Genomic DNA, 24,691 nt, shown 5'->3' with positions numbered 1-24,691 from the left:
AGACTCTAATGCCATAAAGCTGAGTGCCGCTAAGGCTGACCCCATGCTGCTGTTTCCCCAGGGCCAGTTTTCAGACCTCTCGGGCCTGCTCTGTGCTGGAAGCCTGACCTCTGTGGACTGCTCCAGCAAGGGGGCCCACTGGGAAGGCTTGTGGTCTCCCAGGGCACACAGCAGGCCACAGCGGGGCCTCTGTTCCCTGTTCCTGGCTCCCTTTGGGTTGGCAGATGGGAGGCACAGCAGACTTGAGAGAGAGGGAGAAGAGAGAGATCAGGTTACTGATTCTGGCTTCCTCCTCCTGCTCTGGTTACGGATTCTCAGGCCCCTCCTACTGTACTCTTTCCTGGCTCTAGAGCCCCTGCTGCTCTGGTTACTGACTCCGGGCCCCCTCTTCCTGCACTGGGTTAGCAGTGGTCAGGCCCCTCAGTTCTGCCAGGTGGTGTCTTTTCTACTCCTTCTGGCCCTTTCCCAGCTGTGGCAAAGCTCTCCCTGCTGCATGGTCCCTAAAGACCTTATCATCCCTATGGGTTCCGTAATCCCATCCTATCCTTTGTAAAGGGTCTCGTCACTAAACCCTCTTTAGTGACAGCCAGGCAGGATGCCTCTGTCCCCTGCTAGCCCCCCTAAAAGCTATTTCTGCCACGCTTTTGTGTTAAATTTACAAGCTGCAAAACTTAGATTATTTTAGTCATGCTGAAGTTTCAGGGCAGTGGTTCTCAATGGGGGGTGATTTTGGTTGCAGGGGTCACTTGGCAACATGGGGAAACTTCCGGGCTATCACGACTACATGTGTTGTGGGAGATGTTACTGGCATCTAGCATCTCATGGATGGAGCCAGGAATGCCACTAAACGTCCCCAAATGCTCTGGATGACCCTCCACAACAAAGAACCATCCATGCCACAAGGTCAATGGTGCTGAGGCTGAGGAACCCTACTTGAGTCCCCAGTTGAGTTACTAAATGATTACTGTATGCTCTTGCACTATGTGCCCTCAGTCTGGAAGAGACTAGAAAAAGAAGTTCCCAGGGTAAAATCACATATTAACACAACATCTAAACCACTGTGTATAAGCATGCCAGTTGCAGATGGGTACTGCCAGGGTGCAAGTGCGGTCCCCCACACCCCACTGAGGAGACCTGGAGCTGCTTACGAGTCCTCTCCGAACCCTGGTGCCTCATCTGTAAAACGGGCCCAAGGGCAGTACCTCCTTCACACACTTGCTCTTGGACTAAATGAAGTGACAAATGCCAAGTGCTTGAAACCTAGCAAGCCCTCCATGAACACCGGCACATGTGAATGTGCCACCCTGTTTGGGGCTGTGTTAAGGGAGACAGAGAGCGGATGGGATAGGGCCTGCGTCTGAGACGTTCATAACTAAAGCAGTTCCTCAGGCTGGGCTGTTCCTGGCTAGAGCCTTGTAAAATTAATTTACAGGTTGCAGTCAACATTAAAAATTGGAAATTTTCAGGGTGCATCACGCTTAGTAACGATAAATACCACTTGGTGACATTTTCCTTTTAGTTCTATAGATAGATGTGTGTACTGGGTTGTGATAGGCAAAGTACTTCTTTATAGTGGGATGAGAGTAGCAAAACATAGTTTAAAAGCTACCAGTTGAATAGGAAAGATAAGGCACTCAAAGCATCATTAAGAGATGGCCTTCTGGTTTTGCAGAAAACTCACACGGGCCTGTGAATGAATTCAAGCTTCACCAGCTACAGCCTGTGTGATCTGTGTGTGTTGGGGCTTGTTGTACAACCTCTCTGAGCCTCTGCTTCTTCAGCTGAAACGTGGGTTTTTAAATCTTTTTTAATGTTTATTTATTTTGAGAAAGAGAGAGCAAGCAGGCTCCAAGTACAGAACTTGACACTTGACTTGGGGCTCAATCTCCTGAACCATGAGATCATGACATGAGCTGAAAATCAAGAGTTAGACGCTTAACTGACGGAGGCACCCAAGCACCCCAAAATGTGGGAATTAAAAGCACATTTGTCACTGTGCTGTGAGGAGGCCCACATAGGGCGGTGCGGACAGTGCCCAGAATCAAGCCTGGTGCACAGGAGGGAGGATGCCGCATCCGGGTTCTCATTGCCCATTGCCTGGCATCAAGCTGCAGCCTATGACCATGACAAACACGCCCTCAGGAACCTGAAACAGTAGAAACACTGGCACCCACTTAATCAGATGAAATGATAGCACTCATCCCTGCTTTTCTGTTTTGGAAAATACAACGAAAAGATCCAGGCAAGGGGCTTCACTCACAAAAGCCCAATATTGGCAATGGAAAAATGCCTCCAGGAAAGTCTCAGAGTGAGGCTTTGTGAAGCTCGAAGAAGCGCGACAGATCTGGATGGTTTTTTATTTAGTTTTGTTGTTGTTGTTGTTGTTGTTGTTGTTTTAGTGTTTATTTATTCTTGAGAGAGACAGACAGAGCACAAGCAGGGGAGAGGCAGACACAGAATCCAAAGCAGGCTCCAGGCTCTGAGCTGTCGGCACAGAGCCCAACATGGGACTTCAACTCGTAAACTGTGAGATCATGACCTGAGCTGATGTCAGATACTTGATTGACTGAGCCACCCAGGTGCCCCTGACTTAGTTTTTTCTTTTTTTCCTTCATTTTATCTACCTATCTATCTATCTATTTAAGAAAGAGAGCGTGCACATGGAGTGGAGGGGCAGAGGATGAAGGTGGAGGGAGAGAGGGAGAGGAAGAGGGAGAGAGAGAGAGAGATCAGAGGAGATACTGTGAGAAATGGCACAGCATGGAGACTGACCTGGGGCTCCATCCCATGATGCCCTGACTGCAACCAAGAGTCGAATTCTCAACCCACTGAGCCATCCAGGGATTCTGTTTTTTTGTTTATTTTTTTAAACATTTCAAAGGTGCCAAAGAAATGAGGCTGTTTATGAAAGGTCCATATTGTAAAGGTAATGCTTCTGGTTGCAGTGTTGCTTTTATCCTAGTTTTCAGCCAAAAGCCTGGCCCCAGGGGCCTTGCCCGCGCCCCATCCAGGTGAGCGACAGGCTGGTAGGCTGGTGCCGTCTGGAGCTGCAGCCTATGAGGTAGGGCTTGTCGGGGGCTGGCCACCCCGCTCTCCACCCTGATAATGGGCACTCCACGCCAGCACACGCTGTCGGGGAGGCCTTCTTGCCTTTTAGCAGGCCTCCATTGTTCCATTCTGTGCACACCACGGAGCTGCCTCACTCACTCAACTCACAACAGGAGCCCACCCCTCCTTTAATTCCCCAGGGCCTTCCAGGGCCTTATGCTTAATAGGTGTGCAATACAAGTTCCCTGTCAAATCAATCAAACCAACATCGGCCTGTAAAGGGTAGTAGTTAAGGGCTTAATGAGCAAGTTACAAAGCCCACCACTGGTGTTTACAAATTCTGTGTACTTCGAGTAGACTCAAGGTTGAAAGGGATGCCCTCATCCGCTCCCATATACCCAGGGGACTCTGGATCTCCCTGCCTTGGGTGAGCAAATTCTTCAGGCCTGGAGCACAAATCTGCTTCCCCTGCACGTTCCACCTGCCGTTCCTGGTCTGATCTCTGGCTGCCAGACGGCTCCTCGCAGACCAGAGCCCCTAACCTCCAGCACCCCTGCAGCCCCTCTGCCCATGGGTGTGATAAAACATCTGTGTTGTACGTAACACCAACACAGAAGAGAGACTCTTCCACTTTACTCCGGCATAGGCTAAATTCTGGTGGCTAAGAGCTTGGGCTCTGGAGTTGAAAGGCAGGAGAAGTTCATATGGCCATGGGAAACTTGCTTAATTTCTCTAAGCCTCCACCTCCCTGTCCATAAAATGGGGACAGTGATGGCATTTACTCCAGAATGATGGGAGTTAAATGAGACTACGCTCGTCAGGTGCCCAGCACACTGCCAGCTCTTTGCTCTTCGAAGGCAGTCAGTAGTAACTACTATGATTAGCCAGGCCTGGAGAGGGGCTGGGGGAGGGGCAGCTCGGGGCAGTGTCACCGGTCGCTGCCTGGGGCAGGTGCTGTAGCAGGTGCGGAGCTGCTGGTGTGGCAGCCCAGGGTCTGCAAATGAGAACAGGACAAGAGAGGCATGTCCTCCCTGCGGTCACGTGGACCCAGTAGGGCACAGGAGGAGCCCCCAGGACTCGTGTCTGCAGCCCGCAGGGGAAGCTCGCAGCCCCCGCCTACCTTGGTACTGGGCGCTGAAGCCTCGCTGCCGGTGGTTGCCGTCCGAGGTGAAGTGCAGCCGCAGCCAGTTCTTGCTGCTGATGACAGGGGCCGGGAGGCTGGCTCCGGTGAACCTGCAGGGACACCATGTGGGCGGGGAGAGTGGTGAGGCAGGGGCCAGCGTCTGTGATCCCCACTTCCCATGATGTGAGGGCCTCAGCCCAGGCCTGCGGCAGCGACCCAGGCCCTGAGCAGCTTCAGCAGGCTCTCCCAGGGGCTCCTCCCACCACGGGTTACCCTGAGATGCTGTGAGGACATTGGGTCCTTCAGGCCAGGAGCAGAGGCCCCTCCCCTCCCCCCACCAGGGGTGTGGAGAAGTGTCACTTCCTTGAACAGACCACACACGGCAGAAGAGAGCCTCAGCCTCCCTAGCAGATGTCCACATACTCACCCCTGCCCAAGACCCTGATCGTCCAGCAAAAGTCCAGCCCATACCCCCCAGGTAGAGCCCCTCAGGCTCCCCAAGGAGTCCATAGAAAGGTGCTTCAGGTTCAGGCAGTGCCACCCTTCAGTGGTGTGAGAGCCTATCCCGGGGTCACTCACTGGGCCCCGGCTCTCCTCTGGCTCCTCCCCTATTCCTGTGTGTCCATAAGAGGCCTCCCCAGGGATGGCTAGGTCTGTACCTCCTCCTTTAACACAGCTTCTTCTGGGTTCCAGCCCAAGGAGTGGGTCACCAGGGTCTCTACCACCATCACTGGTCATTACCCCAGCCTCTTGACCAACTGCCATCTTGAGCCAACTTCCAGGCTAACCAGACCCTTCTTCCTGAAGCACAGGAATCTTCAGTGGCTCCCTAGTACCTACACAAGACTGGCCTTTCAGACTTTCCACCCTGTCCCCCGCTGGCATGAGCCTATGCTTAGCACTAGCCCTCTCCACCTCACTCAGGCAGTGCCTTGAGGCCCCCACTCCGTGCCTGTTCTCCCCAGGAATCCCCTCTGTCTTCCCTCCTCTACCCCACAGCCTCTGAGCTGGCCTATGCACCAGTGTCTTCCCTCTTTTCCCCCCACGTAGGAATCTGGTACAAAGCAGTGACCCTCCTCCCATCCCAGCCCTAGGCAGCCTCACACCTCCCTCCTGCCTGCTCCCACCACCACGGGGATGCCCTACCGAAGACGTCTCCTAAGCACCCGTGCTTTGTCCTTTCCAACATCTTTGCCTTTTCTGCCTGGAATGGGCCCACCCAGAGCCCTCTGCCCTGCACCACCCATGCTGTCTGAGAGGACTTCAGGAAGCCCTCAAACATCACATCCTAGGCAGGCCTTTCCAACTCTCCTTGGCTTGGAAGCCACACAAATTTGGGTTCGGATCCGGGCTCCACCACTTAGCACGAGTGTGACCTAGGACTAGTTACTGAACCTTTCTGAGAATGAGAATACCAATCTGAGCCTGAAGCGTCTGTGGGAATCAATGCGAGACCTACCTCTGGGCAAAGAACCTAGCCCAGTATCTGACATGCATTAGCTCAAGAAATGCCATTTCCCTTTTCCCTTCTCTATGATGCCACAGTATTGTATTCGGATTATGATTCATCGTCGAGGTGTGTGTGTTCCTAAGATAACTCCTCAAAGAGGGCACTGTAGCCTGGTGGTGAGGGAGCCTGGGCTCTCAAGGGATCGGCTGTGTAATCTTACAAAAATTACTTCAGCTCTCTGTGACTCTGTAAAGCGGGGGGTGATAATAACCATTCCCTCAAAGAGTTGCAAAGATTAAATTAGACAACACACATGCGCACACACACACACACCCACACGCACACATGCACGTGCGCACACACACACAAGGCCTTAGCAAGGTCCCTGGGAAACAGAGAGGTTTTGGTAAATGGCAGCTCCTATTTTATTCTTTATCAATTTTATTCTTCGTCTTTGCACCAAGCATCTAGCACCATGGTTGGTACAAAGCAGGCAAGTCAGGGTTCCAACAGAAAGCAGGTGGCAAGTTCTAGGAGAATAATTCCAGGAGTTCAATGAATGGACTCCTTATAAAAAGGGGAAGAAACCACCAGGGATGGGGCAGTGCTGTGTTGCTTGTTACCACTTATGAGCCTGAAGAGGAAACAACTGTCCCTAAAAAAGAAGGCTGCAAGGTCAGGGTCACCATGCAGGACCCAGATCTTCGATCAGTTTAAGTCTCACTAGGAAGGGGCAAGGAATGCAAACCCAGAACTCACTCTCCTCTTTCCTCCTCCTCCAATCTCCTAATGATGCTTCTGTTGATTTATCCCAATCAGAAGCAGAAGAAAAGGAGCAAACTGCTATCGCCCCACAGCTAAGTCTTCCTAGATGTGGAACAGAGTGGAAAAGGTTGGGGAGAGGATCTGGAAGGGCAAATGGAAGAGATCCAGTGTGGTGGGTCCCCATGAATGTGTATTAAACAAAGGAACTAACCAAGGAGCTTCATACCCTGAAAAACTGAGTTTTTACTATAATGAAAATGCTGACACACACCAAATTCCAATAATATAACCCATATTGCCATTGGTAAGAGCTATTATAGAAACCAATTACTCTATTTCACCAGATCCCATTTAAAATAGTTTATTACAGGCTGAGTCATTGAAGTTTCCTAAGGAGCCACAAACAGAATTGTGGGGTTTTTTATCCCCAGGCCAAATTCAATTCTATCTCATTGACAAAGCTTGGGGACTATTTACATAAGGGAAGTAGAAATAGGGAGAATTTACTTGAATAATTCAGAACCAAAGGATGTTTATTGCAAAATGGGATGTGGGGAGGGTGCCGGGGTCCCAAGAGCAGGATGAAAGTCACGATTGCCTCCACAGTAAGTGGGAGCCAGTGAGGTTCCTCTAGCCCCTGCATCTGCTTTTAGCCCTAAGCGTCCAGCCCAGAGAGGCTCCCAGGGACATCTGCTGCCCCCCTCTCTCACACCTTTACCTACCCCGAGGACTCCTGGTAACTCTTTACCCCGAAGGCTTAAACTCTCGGGGCTCTGTGTTGCCTACACATTTTTACTCTGTTTTGTACCTGCCTCCTTGGACATAAATGCACAATTGAGAGTCTTCTCGGCAACTATCCAAGAACTGGGAGCTTACATGTTGGAGTCATCACATCAGACTCTGCCAGTGAGATGGTGTTGTGCCCTACTGGAAACTCTCCAGCATACCACTGACACACACAACAGCACGGGGAACTCTGAGAAGCATTACACTGAGTGATAAAAGAGGACATACTGACGGTTCCATTGATATGAAACTCTGGAAAAGACTAATCGAGAGAGCAGATTAGCAGATGTCAGAGCTGGGGGTAAGAGGTACAGGTGGGGATCCCCTGTGGGGGGCGTCCAGGAGAACCTCCTGAAATCATGCGAATGTTCTATATTTTGAAGGAGACGGTGTTTATGTGAGAAGTACATGTTGGTCAAAGCTTTGAAAACATTTAAAATGGGTAATTTTAGGGGCCCGTGGGTGGCTCACTTGGTTAAGCATTTGGCTTTGGCTCAGGTCATGATCTCATGGTTTGTGAGTTCAAGCCCCACGTCAGGCTCTGTCCTGACAGCTCAGAGCCTGGAGCCTGCTACAGATTCTGTGTCTCCCTCTCTCTCTGCTTCTTCCCCATTTGTGGTCTGTCTCTGTCTCTCTCTCAAAAATACATAAACAGTTTAAAAAATGGGTAATTATATTTTGTGTAAATTATATCTGAATAGAATTAATTAAAAACAAATCTCCAGTGGCTCCTATCCTTAGAGTGAAAGACCTTACTACGGCCTCAGGCTTTAAAAAAGCCAGTGTGTTCTCACCTCTCTTACTTCCCCCTCTCCTCCTCTCTATTCTTTCTACTTCCACCACACAGGTCTCCCTGCTGTTCAAGGCTGGCCTGAACTCTTTTGGCCTTAGGGCCTTTGGACTTGACTTTCTCTCTGCCTGCTAGCTGGCTCTTCTTCCGGATATCCATGTGGCTCACTTCCTCAGTTCCTCTAAGTCTTTGATCAAATGACACCTTCTCAGTGAAGACTCCTGCCCTGTCTTCCTTCCCTGAGCACACGAGGCCATGTGCAAACAAACAGACCCCCCCCACACACCATCTCCAAACAGGAGACCTTACTTGTATTAGAACAGCACTGCTTTTTTGTGCTTCTCTGCCTTTGTATTTGACATTCTGTCTGCCCTTTCCCATTATACCACCTGATGCACAGAGAGGTTAAGAAACCTGTTCTGGGTCACACAGCTAGGAAATGGCAGAGGGGCAGTCACACTCAAACCATTCCACTCTGAGCCTAGCTACTGAGCCACTGTGTTTTACTGCCACATACATGCAAGCAGGAAGGAAGGCGGTAGAACAGTTTAGGCTGAATTCCATTCTATCTCTTTTCTTTCCCTCCAACCTCCCCCCAGGATCCTCTCTAATTTTGCTCCCTCTTAGAATCATAATTAAAGGAGAGAAACACAAAGAGAGATTCTCCCCTTCAAACCTTTCTGTCCACATTAACTTCACTCTGGGGGGCCTTGGGAATTCCAAGTTTGCCCAGGAAATTGCTATTGCAGTACAGCATAAAATGTATTTAAGCAATTACACTCAATTTTTTTTTTCTTTTTGGTAAATTGACTTCCGTTAAATGGGGCTTCATTAATGGAATCTGGCTTGGGGAGAAAAAAAAAACAAAACAAAACACTCCCTTTAATGCATGTAGTTGATTATGGGAAAAGTGGCTTTGAATTCCCCTCCAGAAAGCTCTAAGTTCTTCTCTTGGTAATAGGAGAGCTTAGAGCAGACTTCATGGAAAGCATTTTATCTTAAGAAGCTTCTCCTACAGTCAGATGTTGTGGCGCCACGCTGAAAACAGTGAGTCTGCAAGGAATCACTACCTACCTGTGAGCTGAGGGGGAGTACTAGAAGATCCTGCTTTAGATTTCGATATTCCTGAAAACTGACATCCTCGGGAGAACATTCACTCATTCATTGACTCACCCAGCACACACCATACACAAGGCACTGTGCTTGCCAGTGGATGCCACTCCCCCTTGTTCCCTGGGCATGGGGAGCCTTCACAAAGCCTGAAGTCTACCAGATTCCACTGCAATGTCCCCTTCTCTGCCCAGCTACCACTCAGTGGCATCTGGCTTCTGTGCTCCAGAGCTGCTCCTCTGTGCTTTATCTCTTAGCTAAGCTATGTACGCAGCCTGGATCTGACTCAGGGTTGAAGACTCTCTGCATCCCAGGGTTGAACATCAACTATCCTTCCAGCCACCAAGCTGGCTGGGGAGAATGTGAAAAACAGGAGGGGCTTGCCACTTTATCCCCACTCCCAAGCCCTCTTCCCCGTCTCCCACCTGCCATCTGCTTTTCTCTTCAGGGGATGGAGAGGGTACCATGATGCAATCAGGGAAACCCTGTGGATGTCTTGATGGTGGTAAGCAAAGGACACCAAGGCCCTTCTTGGAACCTGATTCCTGCTGCCCCCACCCAAGCTACCTCTCCTCTCTGAAAGGAGCTTTTATTGATTCAACCCTGACACCCATTCTCATCACCCATGATTTCAATATCAGTTTTCCTTTAACCAAATGCCTAGGATTCTTGCTATGTCAAGATAAACGCTTTTTCTAAGACAAACCCATGATGTTCCACATGGAATTGGGCCAACGCCCGGGATGAATGCAGTTCTCTTTTGGATATGGGCTGTTGGAGTCCCTGAGTCCTTAGGCTTATCTTTGGAAAGACATCTCGAGTTTCCAGTTCTCAGCAGTGCCTACCCACCCCACTTGTTCAGGCAGCTCTGAGCAGCTGAGCCATGGTATGAAGATTCAAATCCCAGCTACCTGCCTGGATGTTCTGGGGCTTGTCTGAACAAACCCAGACTTCTGCCAATCATTCTTGCTCCCCAGTGTTCTTTCTCCCCGTAATCCACACCATCCTCCTAGCCACCCAACCCAAGCATCATTCTTAACTCCTGTTCCTGCTCTCCATGGCCAAGTCTTCTGGGCCTCATGACCTCACTGTCCTCACCTGGACTACTGAGACAGCCTTCTGATCTGCCCTCTGACCCCAGTCCATCTCTGTACTCTGTGGGGAGATTTTCCCAAGTTTCCTGCCTTTCTGGAAACCCAGCAGCAGAGGCCCACCGGCTCCAATACTGTAAACTCTAGACTTCTTCATACCTTCCCTCTCCAGTGACACTCACTTCGAGCTCCCGCTTCTTCGTGTCTCCACGCCTTTGCACATGCTACTTTCTCCACAGTGTCCTTTCCTGTCGCCCCACCTGACTACCAGGAGAAATATCACCCATCCCGTAAACCTAACCGAATGTCTCATTTTTTCCACATCTCCCTTTCCCTGCTCCCATGGGAGGAGCATTTGCCTTCACTGTGATCCTGCTGCACCATGCTCATGCCCCTGCCATCATGCCGACACACCAAATCACAACCATCTCTCAACTAGAAGCCAAGCTCTGTAAAAGCTGGGTCAGGATGTTCTTTGTCTTGATATGTCTACAAAACACAGTACAGTGCCTGGCACATAGAACAAATCAATTTCTTAGAACAGGGGTTGGTAAACTAGAACTTGCTGTCCGTTTTTGTAAATAAAGTTTTACTGAATCACAACCGTGATCATTCATTTACACATTGTCTGCTTTCATGCTGCAATGGCAGAGTTGAGTACGTGTGACAGACACTATAACCTGCAAAGCCCAAAATATTTATCTCAGCCGTTACAGAAACAGTTTACTAACACCTTGAAGCCCTGAAGATGACATAGTTGGTTAGTAAAAAGTAATTTCTAAGGACAGAATAAGAAAAGAATATACATACACAGCTAAAGCATTTCATTATAGCGTGAAATGCACATTTACTTGCCAATCCACTGAATGTAGGACAAAGATCCTTCCTTTGACCACGGTTTTGTTCTCCACACTGTCTACCTTACGTAAACTATCCCCACAGTGCATCGTTCGTATGTCCAATTCTGCTATGGTGTGTTCAGTCAACACATATTTATTGAGCACCTACAATGCGCCAGGCTCTGTGTGAGGCACTGGGGAGGCCGCAGTGAGCAAGACAGACCTAGTCCCTGCCCTGATGGAACCACCCCAGTGGGGTACAACTGTCTCAGTCATTCACACCTAATATTTAGGAAGCAATTCTTTTTAGACATTCTCCTTCATGGAGTCATTCCAAAGCATTCAATTTAGTTTCCATAGATGCAACTCTATTTCCTTTCACACTCATATTTCATCAGCTTATGTGATGTTTAATTTAAATCACATAATTACAATAACAAGTATGACTGGCACCAAGAGGGTTGGCAACAGACCCATCTGATTCTCAGAAAGTGCAAGACTCGGCTGGTGGGAGCGTGAAGTGCACGGGCATGGAGGGTGGGGGTGGCAGCTGGCCTGCAGGCAGCTGGCGCTTCACGTGCCACAGAGCACTGGTCAGGAAGGCCTAGCAAGGCAGTGGGAGGGCCGGCCACCCCAGGGGCTGCTCTGGTGGAGAGGGCTAAGTGCCGAGCACTTTTATTACCCGTGCTTTGTGAATGACTGAATAAACGAATGGACAAACAGCAGTCTCTTGCTTTCAGTAGCGGGGCATCTGTTCTAATTACATCCCCTTTGCTATCAGGAGAGTGGGAAATCAACTAATCTTAAAATCCTAATTGAGGAGGGCTTCAGAGGACTCCTAGGCCCAAGGGTTAAGCTATGTATGGATCTCATCGACAGCCTTGCCGACAGATGGTCAGTACAGATCTGTTCTGTACGTTTCGGAAGATGGAGAACTCAGCTCCTTGCCAAATTCTCCCTGTCCACCTGGCTCCTTCCAGTTCGCCCTTCAGGTGGGATCTTACAGCCCCTGGCTCCAGGGAGTCTGGCTGGCTTCTCCTGTGGATCTGGTGACTCCCTGTACGTCCTCTACCCAGGAACTTGTCTCATCAAGCATCGTCCAGGGGTGTGCCTCACCCCCCCAAACTGTGAGCTCCCTGAAGACAGGACACATTTCTTACTACTTACAGTTTTTCCCTCAGTACCTTGCATGGAAAACTAATACATGGAAAGGGCTCAGTCAATACTGCTCACTAGGGAGAAGGAACGCTTGAATGAACCAACGAATGAAGGAGATCCTGCTGGTGAAAAGAGGGCATAGGTGGGGAAAAGCAGGCGAGCAGGTGAGCTTGGAGACATAAGGGAGAGCCTCGGAGGCCATGCGGGGTTTCACCCCGTTTCCCACAAAAACCAAGATGGGCCACCCCAGTCCCTTGGTCCCTCAGCCCTCACGGAGCTCCCCATCCACGTGGCAGCCGCTGGTACCTCTCTGGGGTACTCTTCTCGTCCTGACATCCCCAGAGCAGTTATCAGTGAAGTCTGGTAATCAATGTGGGCAAACGTTCCTTCTTCCCCAGAAACAACGCAATAAACTCCACGAATGATCAGGGCTCTTCCCTGCTCAGCTAATTGTTAGCTCCAGGGAACCTGCACAAACTACATCAGGTAAACGTTTTTCCTCCAGAAGAACTGCTCCCTGGAGGGCGCGTACCTGTGCCCGGGAGTGCCAGGGACAGGGCTTCTGGGTTGCTGGGCCGCGGGTGTCAACACCTGCGGGTGGGCGCCCTGGGGGCTTGCGTGTTAGGGGCAGCACCTCGAGAAGGTCTGGGAGTGGCCTGGGGCGTCCATTCAGTACATTTCCGGCTCAGCGGCTGAGCCCGCAGGGCTGCGGCGTGGAGCGTCTCAGGCCTTTGCGCAGAGACTGTGCTCAGGATGCTGTCTGGAGCAGGCTGGCGCTGGGTCTGCAGACCTGGGTGCGGCCAGGGCCGAGCTCTGGCCGAGGCGGCTGGTGGCAGGTCCTCGACTACCTTTCTCGGGACGCCCGCCTCCCTCATTTTCTGTCTCCATGACTAAATCAGGCAGAGCGATAAGTTTTTGAAGAGGAGGCCTCCCGCCGGAACCACGTGACCCTCAGGCAGCAGCTGATTGGATCAGAGCGGCCATGTGACCCAAGCGGAGCCAATCGGCTGATGGGACCATGCACTGGCTTTGCCTCTCCTCTTTGAGGAGGAGATACGGCAAAGGGGTGGCCCAGCGTGGTTTTCTGCACCCCTGTTGCTGCCACCCCTGCCTCGTCATTCTTACACGATGTGATGTGCCTTGTACATTCGTCGTCCTACTCCCTATCCTGCACTGGTCTGATTCGGACAGAATCGAAGAGCAGTCTCTGCCCTGCCCTGCTGCTGAACCTTTAGCCATCCCCTGCCCCCAGCCAGAGCCTCTGTTGCTCCAGGTTAGGCCTGCAATCCGATCTGGAGACCTGATGGTCCCATGCTCTAAGATGTTAAAGCCTGCCACCTTAGGCCTGGTCCAAGAACGGGGTACAGTCCGTAGGAGCCTGGGGACCAAGGCATGCCCACACTCTACCTGGACCCTCTCACCTTCCTGCCTCAGGTCTCTGCCTGCGTGGAGATGCCACCTGTCTGGTTCATCACTTGTCTTCTTCCGCTACACAGAGGCAATAGGTTTAGGGAGGTCAAAGATTAAGGGTTAGGCCTCTGGAATCAACACAGCCTTGTATTCGAGTCTGGATCCACTGTTCACTAGTTGTGTATATGTGGGCATGTGCCCAAACTTCTCTGAGCCCCAGTTTCCTCATCTGTGCAATGGGGGTCCTATGAACTTGTGTATATATAAGGTGTCCAGGACTGTGCCTGACACACAGCAGGTACCTAACAAATGTGAACCATTTTCTTCTCTTGCTTCGGTCTAAAGGGAGAAGGGCTGAGATCTTATCAGTCTCTTGACCCTACCTTCCAGAGCACACAGAGATTAGGCAGACCCCAGTGTAGGTTTTCCCGGAGAAGTAAAGATGCCTGCATCCACTCTGGTGACAGAACAGTGCAGGGGGCAGGGGGGAAGGACAGGGCACTCTGTGGCACCCAGCGTAGCCAGTCCACATGGCAGCAACCTTCCCTCCTCCTTGGGCAGCCCCAGCCTGACCTCCACCAGCTCCTGCTCTCTCAACCTTGTCCATCTTCCACCTGTCACTGGCAGACATGAGTCAGAGAAGGGACCTGTTCCCCTCCCAGGGAAGGTAGCCATGTATGCCTTGCAGAGCCCTCTGGGGATTATATTTGGATAATACTTCTCATCCAGAGGAAATGTTTGCAGATGGCTTACTGAGGAGCCTCCCACGCCAGCCTCTGCCTGCCACTCGACTGCCATTCTGAGCCTGAGCATCATCGATGTACCCCTCCCCCTCCAGGAGGCAGCTAGCCAGCCCTGCTTGAGAGCCCGGCAGCTCTGAAGCCATGGCTGAGGGCATGAACCTCCAGTTGGCTAGAGGATGTATGGCCTAAAACATTTCAGAGACATGCAGGCTGGTGAAGAAGGGGTCCTAGTCAAGATGACACTGGATTTGGGTCCGCATCCATTGGCTGTGTGACCCTGGGAGATGGCTGCATTTCTCTGAGCCTCTCTTTCCCAGTGTGTGTCCCACAGTGCATTGTGATGATTCAGGGTGATGCGATGCTAAGACTTCAAGACCAGCAGCCATATATTCTTGACCATGGCATGTCTCTGTGCAGGAAGGGAGACTCGTGGGCAGAGGGCCATGAAAGAAAGCAGTTTGGGGCGAGATTAAGCACATGGGCTCTAGGAAGCACCTGCCTAGGTTCAAGTCACAGATCTAAACTTACTAGTTATCTAACTGTGGGCAGGTAATTGGCCTGCTTTGGGTCTCAGTTTCCCCATCTATTTACTAAGGATAACAATAGCACCCACCTCATAGAGCTGATAGGAGGTTTAAGTGGGATAACAGGTATAAAAGCTCTCAGGACAGTGCTTGGCACATAGCAAGTGCTCAAAGTACATTCACTATTATTAAGGGCCCACATTTCTCCTCAGTAGTAGACCCACGTTCCACGTGTCCCTACCTGTACATGCTGGTGTGGTTCTATGGGCTAACCTAGACAGTCTACCTGCCAACTCAGGGCATTCTACAAATTGGGGATCAACTGACCAGATCCATATAGAATGAGAGATCCACCAACCCAAGTAAGACAAGTCTTCCTTGAACCCCTTAAGTGTTGAGATTTAGACACCTTATTCTCCTTCAACCTGCCCACCTCCTGCAATACTTTGCCTTGTTCCTTGCTGGCTTCCACGTCTCCCTGGCCCCTGCCAAGGGGGTTCCTGGACTCCTAGTAGAGGCTAACCACATGGACGTAAGAGTCAAACCAACCTGGGTCTGGGCCCTGGCTCTGCCACTCATTGCTGTGTGGCCTTGGAAAAATTGATATCTCTCTCTAGTTTTTTCTGGTGATGATATACCTAAAGCATAACCATCATTATTATTAAAATAGTATGATCACATGTGATTGAGCAACAGCCCTTGGCATGAGGTGAGTGCCAAAGAGCCTAGGCCTGGCTGCTTACAACCCTGCCTTCCCCACCAGTCTGGCTTCCAGGAAATTTCAGATACCTCTCTCTACCTCTGCCTCCTTTCCTAAGACAATATCCATCCTTCAAATACTGCTTATAAATGGCCATCAAAGAATCAGCCACACTGTTCCAGCAACTCACAGCTATTTATTGAGATGTGGGTGTGCGTATGCGCATGTATGCACATACATGAGTGGCGAATGAGTAAGTGAATGAACTGAAAGAATCTAAGAGTGAATTAATTGGTAAGCAAACGAGTGAATTAGTGACTTAATGAGTCAGCAAGTGAGTGAAGAAGAGTGTGTAAAATTGAGTAGATCATGCTCCTTGCTCCCACAACTAATCCAATAAGCGGTGGCATAAATTTTTCATCTTTATTAACACAAGCAGAGGTTAAGAATAGCACAGGAAATGTTAGAGACCATGAGCTGGATGAGAAGGATACTGTATTCCTTCCCTACTGCTGCTTTAACAAATTACTACAAATTTAGTGGCATGAAACAACACAGATTGTCTTACAGTTCTAGGAGTCGGGAGTCCAAAATGGGTATCACTGGGCCAAGATCAAGGTGTCTACAGGGCTGTGCTCTCTGGAGCTCTAGGGGAGGATCTGTTTGCTAGCCTTCCCCAACTTCTCGTGGCCACCTCATTTCCTGGCTGGTGGTCTCTTTTTCCATCTTCAAAGCTGGCAGTGCCGCATCCATTAATCTCACTCTGACACTGCATTTTCATCTCAAATGTTGACACCCCTGCCTTCTTCTCACAGCAACCCACGTGATTACATAAGGTCCACCCAGATAGCCCAGGATAATCCACCCAGCTCAAATCCTTAACATAATCACACCTGCAAAGTTTCTTTTGCCATGGAAGGTAGGTAACACAGTCATGGGCTTCCGGGCTTCAGATGTGGACATCTCTGTGGAGCCATTATTCTACCTACCACAAATACCTTCCTCAGAGGGCATGTGTAGTCACTGATTCCCACTCCATTGGAAGAGGGGCAGGAGGGGGATGGAGGAAGCATCAAAGCATTTACCAGATACCCAAGCCAGGTACTTTTGCTCTTCTTCTTGTGGCCCAAGCACTGGGATGTTTGAAACCTCCTCAGATGGCTCCAGCATGCCCCCAAATTTGGGGAACAGTGTTACAGAAGATATGCCAAGATCACATGCTGCTACTATTGAGGGTCAAATGTACCCTGAGATTTCTGGAGGAGAAGGGTCAAGGTATCTCAACTCAGGGTGCACATTTACTGGCAGCTGGGGAGATTTTTTAAAAGACTTGTTATTTTGAAGTAAGAAGAGAGTTGCAAAGATAGTACAGAAATTTCCTATAGACCCATCACCCAGCTTCCTCTAACATTAGCATCTTACATAACCATGCTACATGTATCCAGACTAAGAAATCAACATTGGTACAGTACTGTTAGCCCAATGGAAGACTTTGTTTGGATTTCCCCAGTCTTTCCACTAATGCCTTTTCTCTGGATCCAACATCCTGTCCAGCATCTCCCATAGCACTGAAACACTGAATCTACTTAGTCTCTCTGTGTCAGCTTCTCAGGCATTGTTTTCTTAAGACCTTGACACTTTTGAAAGAAGAGTTCTGGTCAAGTGTTTTATAGAATATCCCTTCATTTGGGTTTGTCTAATATTGTCTCATCATTAGACTAGGGGCTATGGAATTGGGGGAAGAATACTATTACTGATTAAGGTGGTATTTACCAGTTTTCTCTACTGGAAAGATACAAGTTGAACTTTCCACCCTCTGTTCATTAAAAGTGAGTCCCTATGTCCAGTCCCCATGGTAGGGGGAATGCTGGGTATGTTATTCCCTTCACTTGTTTGTTAACACTGCTTTGTTACCACATCACTGCTCTTTGTTGATAAGGTTGCAACAAACTAGACCCTGCTAGTAAGTGGCAAAGCTAATATTCGAACTCATGTCTGCCAGGCTTTAGATGTCGTGTTCTTTCCACTTTGTTATCATTCATTGCCAAGTCAAGAAGATCTCACAGTCTCCAAGGTGGATACCCCTCAGCTTGCCTAGTTTTCTTCAAATCAGTCCACAGTAGGTCATGAGATCAGATCTGCAGTTTGCACTTTAAATAACAAAATAGAGACTATAACAGAATAGAAAAGAGTACATCACACACATAGTAAGTATAGTTTCATAAAGCTTTTGTTTCTGTAAACTCTGTGTTTTAGAGACCTTTATCTTTACAGTGGGGATAAAAATAGCACCTCCTGCAACACACAAACATGGTTGTTCTAAAGATTAAATGAATTGATACAGGTAAAATGCTTAGAAAAGAGACTGGGGACATTAAGCATTATATAAATATTATGAGGTATGCATGTGCACAAATGGGTCATGATGTAAAATGTATTTCTTATTGTAAACTGCAATTAACAAGTTAGAAAACACTGAACTCATATCTCTAGCCTGGTATCAGCAGATTTATGACCTCCAGCCTACTGCTTGTTTTTGTAATGTTATATTGGGGGCATATCCACACTCATTGGTGTATATATTGTCTATGGCTACTTTTGAGCTACAGTGGTAGAGGTGAGTACTTCCAATAAAAACCACGTGGCCCACAAAGCTGAAAATATTTACTATCTGGCTCTCCAGACCAATACCCCTGCCTAGAGGTCATCTCATAATACAGGGGATATTAGATGCCTCTTTGGAAGCCATCTGGCCCTGTTCTGCTACTGCCCTGGCAGGAACGTTTGCCCCTGCAGACCATTCTAGGCTGTGTGACTGCTGGGTACGTGGGCCTTGAGAATCTCAATACTCTCGACATTGGACTGATGCCCACACTTGCTTTATTTATCCACCTCCATGGCTGTTCATGGTGGAAAGCTAGAAACATGGTACATTGGTCAGGGTCCCAGCATGAAACAGATGGCCACTCAGATTAGAAGAATTTGAGGAGTGTTTAATAAAGAAGCTCTTTACAAAAGGAAGAACAAAGTGTAGGAAAGCCACAAGGCATAGCAGAGTCCTCAGAGGCTAGTAAAAGCAGAGTTCTTACCACCCTCAGCAGGAGAGGACAAGCACAGGGAGCAATACGCGAACCTAGAAGGAATCAGTCATTTGGAAAAGACCCTTAACTGGAGCCAAGACCTTCAGTCCAGGGTCAGAGAGCCAGCACCAGATGACCCTGTAAGGAGGGAGCCAAAATAAATGTCCTGACTTCACCTTCCTCCCTCCATGATCTACTGTTGGGGTCCCCTTGGCCAAACTGAAATGGAAGCCAGATGGCATGAGACTCATTGATGTGGTCCGTAAGGGCCAGCTTCCCAGGGCAAAAGAACAGGGTGGAAAAAGTTGGAATGTCTCAGCCGCCAGCACACAAAGCATTGACTTAGAAAGCTAGGCATATTGACTGTGCTTAAGGTCCTCCAGACAATGCCCCCACTTCATCTCTCCAAGTTGAGAGTGTGACCCAAAAACCAAAGGGTAGCCACATCTTTTCCATTTCACCACCTTGTCTTCCTAGATCTGTTAGGCTCCAGATAATTATGATGGAGTTAATCCTCTGGATCTTTCCATCATGAGACAGGTAGAAGGTTATGAATGGAGACACAGATGGGCCACTGGGGCTTTTGTGAGACAGAGCAGAGTCTGATTAATATCTATGGATGTTAGCCAACTCCTTCCATCTCAGAGAGGAGCTATGTCCCATTCTACTTGGTACCCTAGCTCAGATCTAACAAATAGGTAAGTCAACCTGTAGTGGCCCTTGGGAAAAACTACTGGAGCACAAAAAGCTAATTAAGCTGAGAAATGTTCTCACTGGCCAGACCCCTCTGCTACCACGACTAGCCCAGACTTCCTCGGCTGGCATCTGATGTCTTACAGGCCCCTAAATGCAGCCATAAAACAAAAGCATGTCACCCAGTGGGTCTTTTGTGGCCAGTCCAAAGCACCCATTTTACAGATATGAAATCACAAGCTTACAGGAAAGAAGGGACTAGTCAGTAGCTCAGCTGCCTTGTGGCAGAGCTGTGGAAAAATTCAGAACTAGGGACTCTCATTAATTTTCACATTTCTTTTACAGAAGACATGTTGAAGTCAGTCCTGGAGTCCTGGGGATGGACCAAAAGTGTGGAGTCCTTGGGAGTGTGGTCTAGTCTTAGGTAGCTTACTTGTCAGCCTCAGTAGCCGAGGCTGCACACCGGAAACATTGGCCTCAGAGGCACCAGTTCTGAGGAGGCAGCATATGAAGCACAGCATATGAATCAGCCAAAATTCAGCTATTTTACCCTAATTTTTGTGTTAATGAGGCTCCATTTTCTAGCCATATCAATTTGGCACTATCATCAACCACCGTGTTGTATTAACCTCAGTACCTTACAAGCAAAGACCTCAAAGTGTCCAAAGGTCACTAGATAACACTATTATTTTTCCTTCTTCCTTCATCTGGAAGAAGAATGTTTGCAACTGCTTTCACAACAAATCAGAAGCCAAATAGTTTGAGTGCAGCCATTAGAGCTCTGTGCTCTAACCCCGAGAGACAGGGATCTCTGAGATGGGAGCAGGGAGGGCTCCTGATTGGCCAAGGATTCAACCCCATTTTCGTGGACTCAAATATAATTAGTAAAACCTTAAGGTTGTCCTCCATCCACCCACCCCACCCCCCAGTTCTTCAGAGCGACAAGAATTTAGATGTATAGCCCAAATGCTCAGGTTTTAAATTAGATAACCGTGTCCTGACAGGAACCGAGTCACGGCTGTCATACCTGATTATTTTTAGAGTCACTACTAAACTCTTTGAATGGTGTGAGCTGCCACCATTCAAGGCAAACAGAAAGACTTCACATTTTATCATGACAGCTCGGAGTCATCCACCTCCTCGTGTTCATTATTTCCATCCTGACTTTGGAAGGGATCATGTGGCATCTTGACAATCTTATGGTGAGGAAGGCAGACCTCATGGCTCATTACTATATCTGAAGGACTGAAAGCTCCTATAGCTGAGCAAAGCCCATGGCCTCCAGGAAGCCAAGAAGAAATATTCTAGAGGAAGTGGCTGCTCCCTAACCTTGTCTGGAGGGACCATCATCGCTCATGAGAAGCAGAAATGGACCCTCAAATAGCCAACCAATAAAAGTAGCTGTATGCAAATGCCACAGGCTGGTGAATGATGTCACAGTCCCCTCCACTGACTCAATAATGCCACCACCACTGAAAAGGCTGACTCCTGACTGTAGCTGTTGCAGAGAGAGAAATTCACCGCAAGTAGAGCACCTTCTAGATTGCTCCTGGAGTGTGGAGACAGAAGTCTCTGCTGTCCAAGTTACTGAATCCAGAAAAAAAAATGACCTTATGAACATGGAGAAAGAAATTCAGCTAAGGCCCAAGGCAAATGTCTCTTCTTACATCCACTTTTTGCTGAATTACAGGAACAAGTTCAAGGAGCAGCAGCCAAATACCTACCTTGGCTTTAAAGAGTTCTCTAGAAAGTGTTCGGAAAAATGGAGGTCCATCCCAAAGCATGAAAAGGCCAAATATGAAGCCCTGGCCAAGCTCGACAAAGCCCGATACCAGGAAGAGATGATGAATTATGTTGGCAAGAAGAAGAAGCGGAGAAAGCGGGACCCTTACGCACCCAGACGACCCCCATCATCTTTTTTGCTCTTCTGCCAAGACCACTATGCCCAGCTGAAGAGGGAGAATCCGGACTGGTCAGTAGTGCAGGTGGCAAAGGCCTCAGGGAAGATGTGGTCTGCAAAAACAGAGGCTGAAAAACAACCATATGAGCAAAGAGCAGCTCTTCTGAGAGCCAAGTACCATGAGGAGCTGGAAATCTATCGTAAACAATGTAAAGCCAGCAAGTGCCACCAGCGAAGAGGGAAAATGGAGTCGGACAAGGCTGGTGGATCCAATTAGAAATAAAATGCCATTCAACTACATTGTGTGTCACTGGTCTCCTTTGTGGCATTAGAACGACCATGGCTGCTGCGTCTTTGAGGAAGCAAGTGGGTGGTAGTTGAGGTTGGGGTTTGGAAGCTGATCCTGGGGAGGGCTGGCTTTGAGACAGGTGGCAAAGGTGTCCACAGAGCAGCCCGTAGGTCAGTACCTATCAGGCTTGGCTTGGGCAGGTCATATGGGAGTCTCCAGGTGCAAGTGGACATCACGGAAGTAAAGACATTCTGATTTGCAAGTGGTTTTCTATGGCGGAAGACCCTCCTCCGGGTCTCCAGCAGGAGGGCCAGAGGCCTAGAGTACAAGTTGGGCTCCCAATTCAGGCCCAATAGAGGTTGAGAAACTAGAGTTTAGGTGGGCCCTGGGGGGCTCAGTTCCTCCAGGAATTCTAGAACTGCTCCTTCAGCAAGCCTTAGGTGCCATTAGCCAAGATGAGACTCCAGTGGTGATCCCTACTCTAGTGGAGATGAAGCTCAGGACTGATTTTATAAAAACAGGCATCTGACTCTGCCCAAGTCCTATGACTTGGAGGAAACCCTGTCAAAATTTTGATGGGCATCCACCCACTCATTTTTGCTGTGATTATAAGTATAAAACACACGGAGTGGACAGTTGTTGCCTTTATGACCACCCAGTATCCATCCCTTCGCATCTTGTTCACAGCACCTGCCTCCATCCAAGGCTTGATTAGATAAAGTCCTCCATCATGCTGATTGGTCCAGTCACAGGCATGTGACTCACACTGGTCCAATTAGAGTGGACCGCAGAGCTTTTGCAAGGGGTCCTATGGGAAAGTGTAGCCCTGAGGCTGTTCTAAGCCATTTGCCTCATTCCTGGGACCAAATGTTAGTCCCTATGTCATCAGGGTATTGTCTAAGTTACCTTGAATTAGGTTTTCTGCCACTTAAAATGAGTCAAAACTGGTAATTGGAGATGAATCGGATTGTTTTGTGTCTGTGCTATAACTATTTTTTCAGGCAACAATATACTATGGGCAACATTTCCTATCAATATAGATTGATATGAACTATTTTGAAATGGCTCTTGGCTTCTTGACATCAAAAAGACTGCATCAAATTTCAAAATTGCTTTTTTGTCACCAGGTTATGCACGCAACAGACTTCCCTAATTCCATCTTCACTTCTATTCCATGATACACTTACACTTCATACTGTACTGCTATTTGTGCTCTCAAAACAGAAGTAAAAATACTTTGAAAAATCTTATAGGACTGGGTGAGCCTTTAAGGGAATAGAAGGTAATATAGTGGAATGATTTCAAAATTTAATGTCTGGAATCAGGCCATTTATGTGGCAGATCCTGTGCTGGGTAATGGGAGGCCCTGCATAGACTACTGTTAGGTTTTTGCTCTGAAAAAACTTTCCTTCTGATGAGAGAGATGGATATGGGCATAAATAACAGCACAACAAGGCCTGGCTACAGTGAAGACTATACAAAGTGCCGGGGGTAGGAGCAGGTACCCCCTACCAAGGCAACCTTTGAAGTCTTCAGGGAGAAAGCAATTTTATCCTACTTGGCAACCTTATACCGGTGTTGGCCACATTCCTGTTTCCCATTCCCTGTTCCCTATAGCTGTTGTTCCAACTTGGCTCTGCTTCCCCTCCAACCCAACCTGCACTCTCTCAGGAGATGTCCTCATTTTCTGTTTCATTGAGAAAGCAGAGATCATCAAACCTAAGTGCTGGATTTTCTTCTTTCTCAACATGTAATCCACACCCAGCACTTGCTTCTGGTCTGGAGTCTTACAAGGGAGCTGTAACACACTTGCTACCTCCTTCCCCTGCCTTCCTCAGGACCTTGCTCCACTGTAAAGATGCAAATCCTTCAGCCTCTAAGCTTGCATGGATTGGCTTGGTGATGTGTGACAAATGGCTCTAACCTTAATGTTTGCAGAACCTTGGGTAAGTTCTCTTTCCTCTGAGTCCTCCCCATGCAATGGGGATGATGCCCACCTTGCAGGTTGCTTTAGTGAATAAGTGATATAATACATACAAGAGCATTTGGCACAATCATTAACACTTAATAGGTACTGTGGTGGGCATCCTCTAGTGTGGCCGTCTCCTGATCTTCCTTGCTGGTGTCCATACCCAGGTATGACCCCTTCTCATTAAATATGGGCAGAGCCTGTAAATTGTTTCTAACCAAAAGAATGAAGGAAAAGAAGATGTGACCTCTGTGATTAAGTAATGATATACAAAATTCCATCTTACTACTTGATTTGCTGTAGAGATTCTATTTGCTGGCTTGGTGAAGAGGCCAAGCAGGGGAAACTCACATGGCAAAGAACTGTGGTAAGTGTCTAAGAGCTGAGAGTGGCCTCAGACCAAGAGCCAAACAAAAACTAAAGCTCCCAGTCCTACAACCATGAGGAACTGAATGCTGCAGCAACCACATAAGCAGGGAAGTGGGCCCTTTCTCCAGCTGAGGCTCCAGATGAGAACCTAGCCTTGATACTGACATCTTAATTGCAGCCCTGTGAGGTCTCACAGCCAAGCTGAGCTGTTACTGGATTTCCAACCCACAGAAACCATGAGACCTTGTGTGTTGTTTTAAGCCAGTAAGTGTATGGTGATTTGTCACATGACAATAGATAACCAATACAGCACTCAATAAATGCCAGATTCCTTATGATTCTAGTAGAGGCTGTCTTTAGCCCTATGTCTCCCTCTGGCTTCGACTTTATCTGTTTAATTTCGTTCCCTTTGTAGCTTCCTTAAGGTGGAGAAGACCCCCCAGCCCCGGGCAGATTCCATCCTGGCTTGCACTCCTCTCTAGCGGTTCCAGTTGAGTTGTCTTGTTTCTAGCCTGACCTGTGGATTCCTGATGGTAGCAGCTGGGTGTTGTACCACACTCCTTTCTGGGAAGAGGGCCGCCACACAGCCGGGCCCAGCCCTTATACTGCCCCTTTCTGGTTTCCTGTGTGATTAATTACATGAATGTGGGTGGCCAAGTCAGAATTCTGACAACAGGCTGCATTGCCCCTGCTGAGGACAAACTCCATTAACATTCCTTTATGAAAAAGTCGACAGGAGGGTGTGAATCTGCAGGCTTCTAATGACTATAATGTAATGACAGGGGAGGGAGGGAGAGAAGAGGAGGAGGAGAAGGAGGAGGGGGAGGAGGAGGAGAAGGGGGAGCCTGGCCTAA

At 48.6% G+C, this 24,691-nt stretch overlaps 2 protein-coding genes and 1 long non-coding RNA gene across 3 annotated transcripts in view; 1 reads left to right on the top strand and 2 right to left on the bottom strand.

The window, feature by feature from the left end:
• CSMD2 (CUB and Sushi multiple domains 2) overlaps positions 1-24,691 on the bottom strand; it is a 590,124-nt gene that overhangs the window by 313,893 nt on the left and 251,540 nt on the right. The window contains exon 8 of the mRNA XM_029945853.1: positions 4,169-4,281. Within this exon, the coding sequence (XP_029801713.1) occupies positions 4,169-4,281 (113 nt within the window). The remainder of the gene's footprint in view (positions 1-4,168; positions 4,282-24,691) is intronic.
• Positions 18,510-20,668, bottom strand: LOC115298846. The gene is made up of 2 exons (XR_003911868.1): positions 20,338-20,668; positions 18,510-18,755 (listed from the first exon to the last, which is right to left on the bottom strand). It is a non-coding gene; the product is annotated as an uncharacterized LOC115298846 (long non-coding RNA).
• On the top strand, positions 20,803-21,510 carry HMGB4 (high mobility group box 4). Its single transcript, XM_029947994.1, has one exon. It carries the CDS (start codon positions 20,924-20,926, stop codon positions 21,485-21,487), a length of 564 nt encoding a protein of 187 aa, XP_029803854.1. The 5' UTR covers positions 20,803-20,923; the 3' UTR covers positions 21,488-21,510.

Source organism: Suricata suricatta, chromosome 8 (genome assembly GCF_006229205.1).
Source record: "Suricata suricatta isolate VVHF042 chromosome 8, meerkat_22Aug2017_6uvM2_HiC, whole genome shotgun sequence".
Taxonomy (NCBI): domain Eukaryota; kingdom Metazoa; phylum Chordata; class Mammalia; order Carnivora; family Herpestidae; genus Suricata; species Suricata suricatta.
The sequence above is the reverse complement of the archived record's forward strand: the minus strand, read 5'-3'. Positions and strand labels throughout refer to the sequence as shown.